Raw genomic sequence first — 10037 nt, 5'->3', positions numbered from 1 at the left:
TGACCTGAGACGAAGTTGGACGCCAACCGACTGAGCCACCCAGGCGCCCCATGACATGACATTTTTCAACCATATTTCTAGCTCAACTACACACATAGTGTGTATTTGTCCAAAATTTTTTTAAAGGGAACATAACTCTCCAAATGTGTTTTCACACATGTAAACTAAATGAACTGATCCATCTCTCCATAAATAGCAAATAAAATCTGCATTGTGTTTTACAATTGGATTACAAATTATCCTATCGTAGGGTGCAATTCTGCTATGGATTTGGTATGTTTTTAAGTCAATCCCATCATAGATACATTTTAAAGGACCTTACAGTGATTTGAAAGCACATAGAAAATGTCCATAAAAATCATGTATCTCCTTGGCTTAGAAAAGAAAATCACACAATGAAGCAGTACAAGTAGGAGACAGAGTTCTCCTCCATGTGTTTCTCATGATGGAGATAATTGATTTTCTTATTGCAATTGTAGAGAGCACTGCTGACATTCACTGGTCTACTGAGTTCATCACAGCTGTGTTGATGCATCTCTCCCAGGCTGCCTTTTCCACTGAACTGGAAAAGATTTGAATTTTTGGTTGATAATTTGCCACACCCTCGTTTTGCCTCATCTTTCCAGTCTCTTTGTTAAAGGAGAGCCACATTAATCAGTGCTTTGAAGGGTACAGGTGTTTAGATTTGTGTTAAAGCTCCAAATGTAATCCAGAGAACAAAATGACATGTCTGTGTGAGCTGGTTAATATCAGTGGATCCAGGGATGTATGGAAAAGAATGATAAAATACAATAGAAAGGGTACATATAATACCTGAAATAAAGCATAAAAAGCATTATTTAAAAAAATAATATAATTTTTCACAATGATTTTAATGAAGAAATTAAACAAATTTCAACTTTTATTGACCAAAGCAATAAGATAATAAATATATATACATGAATTTTTTTTCTGCAAGTGTCAGGGGCACCTAGAGAAAGATGAATCACGTTTCTGGCTTAGTTTGAATGCAAGGTCTTTTTTGTTCTGTTTTGTTTTTATTTTTTAAGTATAGGGTGAAGGTTATTGGAAGACACGAAGATGTATGTAATAGTCTTTTCCCCAACATCTTCACAGTGATCCAGTAAAACAACTTATTTTTTTTTCCCTGTTTACTTTTTTTTTTCCCTCAAGTGGTGATTCTCCAATCTAAAATCAGAAGGCTCACAAGAGATTGGTCCAACCGGTTCTCTTTTCCTGTCATCAGATTATGTCATCTACACTGGGACATCTCTGTGCTTTTTGTAACTGGGCCTGGGATTCAAGCCTACCACTCTCCATCCTTACAGAATAGATATATACCTGGGAATATACATATAGCATGTAAATTGAATAAAAATTGGGCAACATGAATTGAGAGAAAGAAAGAGATGAAGGCAAGTTTAAAGAAGGACAGTTTTGAGCTGGGTCGTAGAGAAGTGACTTCCATGAATTGGTGTGAGATGGAGAGAATTTTCTGGGCACATGCACACATGGAAATGGCCACAGTTGAGTTAACATGGAAAAAATAAAATAAATACAGAGGACCGTGACTAGAGTTGAAGAACCAAGATAGAATATACAGGTGACTGGTGATTAAGGTGTAAATAAATGTCCTCCTTACTAAAAATATCTGGATACTGCAGACATGCATGTTTTTCTGGCAAAGATTTATCAAAGACTTGCAGATGGTATTTACACACCTCTTTCAAATATGACCCAGAAATTACTCTTTAGATCCAGAACTGCATTGACAAGCTATGTTAATGTGGCCTGGAAATTGTACGTATGAACATCTAAATTTAGAAACTTATGCCCATCTAGATAAAATGAGAACTTCTACTGGTACTCTTTTGATATTCCATGAGATAAGCCCTTTCCCTTCCTTTTTCTTACAAAGTCAAATCATGAAAAAGCTAAGTGTTTCTCTAGAAAACTCTGTTCTGGCTTTCACAAGCAGCATGAAAATTTGAAATCTCACCAGAAATCACTCTTTGGCTTGCCAGAGACATTTGTGAGAAATAGAAACAGCTATTGGTAAGTATCTAACTTTTAAGATGCCACGCAAACATAGCTCAGATACTTAGTCTTTTGACATTCGCCTGACACTGAACTTCTAGGACCCAGAGTGGGTGGATGAGAAGGGACAAACAGAGGCTTTTCTTCCAGTTAATCTCTTACAGTTCCCTATTTAAATTGAATGAGGGTGGATTCTGGCAAAACCCCACTATAAAAAACTTCTAGGAAGATAAGATTTGCAAATTAGCCATGCCCAAGAAAAGGGCATCAAGCAATTTCTCAAAATCAACCAGTTGTTAATGTTGTCAGGGGAAATGAAAAATATATACATTTAATTCTTTCACCAAAACACAGGGCAGAGCATGTGGACATACATTCTTAAGTCATACAAACATATATGTATATGAATAAAATACGTAGCAAACTTGTACACAAACCGATGCACACAAACTCCAGATGTATTCTTTTTCTTACTTTGTGGGTTGTGTCTTCTATAAGGGGAAAAAGACATATTAATCACTTCTTTTACTGCTAAGGGGATGGGTGCTGCTCTCATATTTCAGAAAGGGGCTGGAAAGTGAGGGAAGCCAAACTTTTTCCTATTTAAGGCCAAAGCAAAGGAATCTCAGTGGCTGAGTTTTATGACGGGCCCGGTGCTGAAGGGCAGGGAACATCTGATGGTGCTACTTTGAACTGCTTTTCTTTTCTCCTTTTTGCACAAAGAGTCTCATGTCTGATATTTAGACATGACGAGCTTTGTGCAAAAGGGGACCTGGTTACTTCTTGCTCTGCTTCATCCCACTGTTATTTTGGCACAACAGCAGGAAGGTGAGTAGGTACTGCTTTCAAGAAACTTCATGCGGTTTTTGTCTTTACTTCTCCGTACAAACACGTATAAAGGGGAAATTAATCTCCGAGAAGTTAATTGCCTCCGTAAGCTCCCAATTGGGGAATGTAGAACGGACTGTGATGGTGCTTTTTTAGACTTGCTTAGAAAGAATGTTGTCATTTTTGTATTTAAAAGTTTTCTGGTTGTCTAAGATAAAGATGTTCTGGTACTAACTTATTTTCATGTCAGCGGCACTGGAAACTTTTTAAATGGCTTTAAAAAAAGTGCCCCTCCTGGATTGTTAACATCTTGGAATGCTTCCTTAGGCAGTCTGGAAGTTATTGGTCTCTTGTAACACTTTTACACTCTTTTGTATGCTGGATTCTTTGTAAGGATAGACTACTGAGCATTGTTTTCTCAATAAGATAATGCATTTTAAGGACAGCATGCATTCAGAATAATTTAAAGGAAAATAGGCACTATTAAAGTCATTGAATATATTTCTGTAAAATGGCAACAAGTGAGTATCTTCAGTGTTCTTTAAATGGACTCAAACGGCTAAAAATGTTTCATCATTCCTATATTTATTCTGTTTCAAGCACTTACACGGTCGATTAATACATGTTTTCTAATAATTTATTGCTAAGGGTCTGGTGTTTTCCACACGTCCTACATTTTAACTGCATTTGCATTAATGAAGAGAATATTTAAAAAAATGTTTTCAAAAAAATGTTTTCAACAGGAATGTTTGACTTTTCTGCAAACAAGGTAAAAAGATACTGGTACTGTTTGACTTCAAAAGTTGATTTGTTTTATTTTCTAACAACTGCAAACAATGGTTTTTCAGCTCTAATCCCCCCCAAATCACATTTGTTTTCATTATTTGTGTGAAAATATTTCTTTCAATTCATGTTTCTCATAGTCATGAAAATACTGGACGCATTGGGATACAAACTTCCACAGAAATAAATATTTAAATGCTAAATTTAAAGATGTTAGAAGAAATTATTACACATCAATTTCTGTTTGCACGTAATCAAAAGGATTAGTATTTCAATCTAGTTTCTGCAAACATGTGTCTGAAAATAGTTTTTGTGTTTAATTTCAAATCTTTGATGTCCTTGAAAGTCATATATAAGTGGGGGAGGGGGCCGGGGTGGGGGTGGGGGGACACCCAATGACATCTCTTCAGTTACAATCAGCCTGTGGCCACGAAAGAAAAGAAAAATCCATATTGCTTGTTCCTCTCATTTCCTCTCCCCCTTATTCCTCTTTTCCCTTTCTGTCCCCTCCTTCTTCATCTCCCTACCCCTTTGGCTCTTTTTCACCTCCTCCCCCTTTTCATTCCTTCACTAGTCACCCCCCTTTCCTAGGCAAGCCCATGTTTCCTCATCTCTCCTCCCTCTCTTCCTCTAGCACTTCCTCCCTGGTCCCCATGTGTCCTCCCTGTGCCTCCATCTCTCCTGTTTCTTCTTTCCTCTTGCCCCCTCCCACCGTCTTTCCCTAGGACTCTAAGTCCTCCTTCCTTCCTCATTCCTCTCTCCTACTCCTTCCCCCTTTGTCCCTCCCAGAACCTGCTTCAGCTCCTAGTCCTTGGTGAGGGTACCAAATGCCTACTGCCATATCCCTAGCTCAATAAAGACATTTACCTCTTTTAAAGCTCTTAAGTTCTCCTGATTTGGGGGGGGTGGGTAGGTAAAAATCACAGAGTTGCCATTTATTGGAAAGACTAACAAACCTTTGGTGTTTAGTTCAAAAGACTGACAAAATATTTGCAGTTGCCCGGTAATGACAATCTTATATCAGCACTATGGCTGTTTTTCTTCTCCATCCAACTTTAGAGGGAAAATAAGTGTTTAATACCTTTGTTATCTCTACATCACACAAGTTCTTTGCATTTTTCCTTTTCTCTTTAGCTACAGAAAACAACAAATTGTTATGAAATTTGCCATTACATTTGTGTGCTTTTAAGCTCAAAAGAAGTTGAGAGGGATTTTGGTCAGCTTACGATTTTTGTTTGTCATGAAAAAAAATTTAAGTATTTTAATATAGTAAGTACTTTTTGCATTCCCTATAAATTTAACAAGAAAATTCTGCTGGTAGATTAGCTTTGGGGACGGTACAGACAGTGGCTGAATATACAGCAGGCTGAGAACAGAAAAATACAGTTCTGGGTTATAGGTTTCTTATATCTGCTCTGAGAATTTCAGAGACAAGTAGCCCAACCCGAAAGAATACTAACTTCTAGTCCACTCACACACGTTTTCTGGAGCATAAAACATGTCCCTCCCAAAGAATTTTGGTCCCTTTACAAATTTATAAAGTTCTATTTAATTCATGTATTTTATTCCACCAATGGAGAAATGTGGTCTGTTTTATATTTCCTGTAGTTTATAAACATGCCAAATTTGTAGCACAAAGACTCGCCACCTAGTGGCTGACAGTGTTACCATTTACACAACCAATGCCAACATAAATGTTACACAGCTGGATTCCATATTTTAGAATGAGATTTAAAAATATTACATGTGCGAATTTTAAATATGAAACATTACTTTCCTAAGGAAATAGTGTATCACTGATAAAATATTGCCAAACACACATACACACAAACACATGGTAGCAATAGTCAAAGACTGGAAATGAGCTTGAATGTTATGGCCATTTTCAAAATTCCACATGTAACTATTCCACATATAACATATAACTATTTTTTAATATTTGTCAAGTTTTTTATGTAGTCCTTATTTTACATAAGTATTTTAGTCACTTATTAGATGGATAAATTAATAGATATTATTAAGTAATATTGCTTCTTTAGGGTAAGGAGATAAACTTTATTTTAATTAAAAATGTTCTAATGATTGAACTTATATTTTGCTACCCTGATAATTCCACTGTGATAATGAACTGTGGGACTTTAATTATTTTAGGATTACAAAATAAATGGACTTAAGAGAACCAGTTCCTCATTACAGGTTATGAGAGTCTATTTTCCATTATGCTTAAGGAGAGAATTTGTAACCCATAAAGTAGCAATCAAGTTTTCTGGTTGGTGCTGCTCCCCAAATTAAACCTATATAATAAATAAAATATGGCATAAAATCACAAGAAACACTTCTCCCTTTAAGAGAAGAGAAAGCATAACTGCTCATGCATTTCAGGGTCAGTAAATCTCACATGAATTTAGTGCTTTAGTTGAGATTATACAACTAGGAAATGACAGGGTTAAGACTAGGACCAAAACTCTGATAAATCTTAGGCAATTAGAGAACACAAAACATACATTAATTCTAGAGCATCTGACTTTGCTCATTCTTGTAACTGTTTGTCATTGAAAAGGAATACTAAAAAATTGTATATTATCCTAGAAAATATGAGATAATGCATTTCTAAAGGGGAAAAACAGTAGATTTTTCTCTATTTAACACTCAACGTTGAATTGGTAACCCTATTTTTAAACAAGAGAAGCAAAATCTCAGTTATGATTTAACCAGAAATTATCTTCCGTTCTGTAATAATATAAATTTTAAGTAAATAAAGTATTGATACAAAATGTTGTGTTTTTCATTCATGATACCTTGCATATTTTACCATCCACAGAGTATTCAACATCAGATGATCTAAAGACCTATGGGTAATTAGATATTCTGATTAAATTCTGGAATTAAACAACTAAGTGTCATAAGCAGAAAGAGCAAAGCCACTGGAACAATTCTGGGAAAGAAGGAAATACTGTGATAATATGCCTAATTTAACTAATTTAGGTTCCTGGTTTGATGTCTTACCTACAGGCTTATATTAAAAGGTTAAGAACTGTTGGCTCCAGGAGTTTTCCAGGAGTAGAGTTGAGACAAAATAAAAGAAAAAGCCCCTGTTTTACACCTACAGAGTCACTTGCCAGACCTTGAGTAGTCACTCAGAGAAGAGTGCCATCTACTGAAACCTCATGGTTTTCATTGCCGGTGACTGGTGCAGAGTTCCAAAGGTTTTGTAGCCCAGTCTTTTATTTTGTAACATCAAATGATATCACCGCCTTGAAGTCATTAAAGTGGATTGCTTAAGAGTTAAAGTTTTAAAGATGAAAGATGTTATTGCCTTTGCTGGACATGGAGAACATTTGTAAGGTTTCCAGGTCTGCAATAACCTTCTGGAAACGTCTCAGTGGACTGTTTCTTGTAAAACAGTCTTCCCTGGAAAAAAGCTCAGTCCCATTGTTTTCCACACTCAAAAAAAAAAAAAAAAAAAAAAAAAAAGAAGAAGAAGAAGAAGAAGGAGAGGGAGGTGTAGTGTAAAAACAAATCCAGAGTTTTCAAAGGGGAAACTGCCTGTTTCATATCAAAATGACAACGGAAAAAATGAGATAGCTACTCTTACACAAATCATTTGTTAACTGCAGTTTGAGGAGTTACATGAACCACTAGAATGTCTGTCTGTGTCTAATGAAAACACAGCAGAAGTGGATTCCTTTCAGATTAACTAATAAAACCCTTGTATTTTCCATGGCTGAGGTCAAGAACTGCCATTTAAAATGTAAATTAATGAACCAAATGAAAAGTTCAAAGAAGAAGGCAAAAGTTAAAATGCCCAAAAGATCTAAAAATCAAAGACAAAGGATCCAGAACCTATTAAAAGTTAAATTTGCTTTAAAAACTTGCATTGAGAAATTCCTGTTTCAGTGAAATGGCATTTATTTTTCTGAAACTATGCTTTCTATCGTATTTGGTGTGGAGGATAACAAACAGGGAATGTGTTTCTCAAAATTAATTAAAATCAGAGGAACATTCTTTGGAGCTGCAGAGTATGTTCATAATGTTTAAGCTTAGAAGGGAAGCTCTAATGAAGTTAGGAGTTCATCAATATGAAACATTTAGAAAAAATAGATTTTCAGAATCATTATCTTAGTGAGACACCCTAATTATGATTTTTTTTTTTTTTTTTTTTTGCATTGGATACTTCAACCTTATCTGTTTGTGGCTTTTGCTGTGAGGATAAGGCTTCTCTGTATACAGTAAAACGTATGCTGGGTTTCCCAATCACACGTTAATCGTGTTGGTGGTCTGCATGTCATTAGGGTGGCCTTGGAGATATATCTCTTTTTCCTAAGGTCAGGAGAAAATAAACATCAGAATTGAACTCCAGATGCTATCTTCTTGTTTTGAGACCAGATAGAAAAATATTCTGCAGAAGAATGTTATCCCTTAAAAAAAAGAAAAACAAAAGCAAAACACTGTCTTGTTAGACTCTGCTTTTAAGCTTGCAGGGCTTAGAAACCATAATGGGATAGGGTTTGGAAGTTGCCCTTGAAATTGCAGGAAGAGCATACAATGCAAGAGTTAAGAGTATCAAATTTAGAGATAGCTTTTCCAGGTTCAACTCTTAGCTTTGCTTCTACCATGTAACCTGGGAAAATCACTCAGCTTCTCTGGGTCTCAGATCCCTTATCTGTAAAATGAAGATTATAACAGCACTCAGCCATAGGGTCTTGGGAAGATTAAGTAAAATAGATGTGCAAAGCACTCAAAACAGTGTCAGTGACATAGGCAATACTATACCCGCGCTGCCTAGTATTAGTTTTACTAGTAGTGCAAAATAAAATTACTGTAAGGAATTAAAGCACTTAGTGACTTAGTGATAAGTAAAGGAAGATATAAAATCTTGGTGATGAGATGCAAAATTTGAAGATGTTTGCCAACTGTAATAAAATAAGTAGAATATATTTTCTTCAGTATTGCTATAATTTGTCACTAATCAGTTTATATTATAATGAGATTGCTGATTGTTAGATACTTTTAATTCTAATTCTCTAATTATTTTTATTTTTCACAGGACAAAGTGTTAATCACCTTAAAGGAAATTTCTAATGGGAGACATAAAAACTCATTTATCTATAAAGAATAAAACAAGGAAACATCTAGAAATGATGATTCATAAAGCTTTTTGTTTTGTGGTTTTTCTGATGGGGACAAGAATAATCAGGATACGGGGCGCCTGGGTGGCTCAGTCGGTTAAGCGTCCGACTTCGGCTCAGGTCATGATCTCACGGTCCATGAGTTCGAGCCCTGCATCGGGCTCTGTGCTGACAGCTCAGAGCCTGGAGCCTGTTTCAGATTCTGTGTCTCCCTCTCTCTCTGCCCCTCCCCTGTTCATGCTCTGTCTTTCTCTGTCTCAAAAATAAAATAAACTTTAAAAAAAAAAATTAAAAAAAAAAAAAAAAGGAATAATCAGGATCCACCTTGGCCATGTAAAACAACATTTTGAAATTGAAGTTACCCACCTATATAGGTGTATAGATATTTCCTTGAAGATCTTTTTGTTAACTCATCTAACATATTTTAAAATATTTTGGTAGATGTAAGCAGCAGAAACATATTTAATAAAAATGTGTGCTTTCCAAAAAGTATCATTTAATAACAAAACATATTTCAGTTGGAAACTATATAAACTTTATATATTCACACCATATTCAACTTTCTCAAGTAACAGGGAAATAATGTTATGATAATTTGCATATCACATCTGCTATTTTTAATTTTCAGATTAAAGAACACCTTTTCACAGAAAAGAATTCAGTAAGAAGAGAAGAGAAAAAAAAATGAAATCTATCATTCAGGCTAAATTAACAATTTGATTGGATGCTTTGGGACATATTACTTTTACTCCAAAAGTGGAATTAAGACAAACATAGTTTACATTATTTTTTTAGTTACAACAATAAAACTCTAGCAAATCATCATAAATTAATGTTTACAGAGTGGAAGCAAATACAATAAAAAGGAAAGTGTTACACATATCTAAAAATATTAGATTATGTTACTTGATTTTTTTTCCTCTGGAGTTTTGAAACAGAGAGCTAAGCAATAAAAGAAGCTAAGAGTGGATTATGTCATTTACTAACTTCATTTTGTTTTATAATTTTGATCCCAATAAGGAGATGGCTTAGTCTAATGCATTGCGTGTGTGGCCACAAATAAATTTATTTGAAGACTGTGCTTTGTAATAAGGAACAGAAACATCAAGTGACATGAGAGGTGGAGTTTAAAATTAATTACATATTGAAACAGGGAGACTTAGTTCAAGTAATAACAATAAAGGAAGTAACTGGAAAATCTATTACTTGTTCAGTAGAAAAATGAGATTATTTGTCTTTGATTTACCGCTTTAAATTTCT

At 35.0% G+C, this 10037-nt stretch overlaps 1 protein-coding gene across 1 annotated transcript in view; it reads left to right on the top strand.

Annotated features, from left to right (window-relative positions):
• The first annotated feature begins 2660 nt into the window (after positions 1 to 2660).
• The window catches only part of COL3A1 (collagen type III alpha 1 chain), a 40929-nt gene continuing 33552 nt past the window's right edge, over positions 2661 to 10037 (top strand). The window contains exon 1 of the mRNA XM_019461899.2: positions 2661 to 2865. Within this exon, the coding sequence (XP_019317444.2) occupies positions 2784 to 2865 (82 nt within the window). The 5' untranslated portion in view covers positions 2661 to 2783. The remainder of the gene's footprint in view (positions 2866 to 10037) is intronic.

The sequence above is a fragment of the Panthera pardus genome, unplaced genomic scaffold, assembly GCF_024362965.1.
Source record: "Panthera pardus isolate Hobbes unplaced genomic scaffold, ASM2436296v1 HiC_scaffold_10, whole genome shotgun sequence".
NCBI classification, from domain to species: Eukaryota; Metazoa; Chordata; class Mammalia; order Carnivora; family Felidae; genus Panthera; species Panthera pardus.
This window is presented reverse-complemented; position numbering and strand designations above follow the sequence as displayed.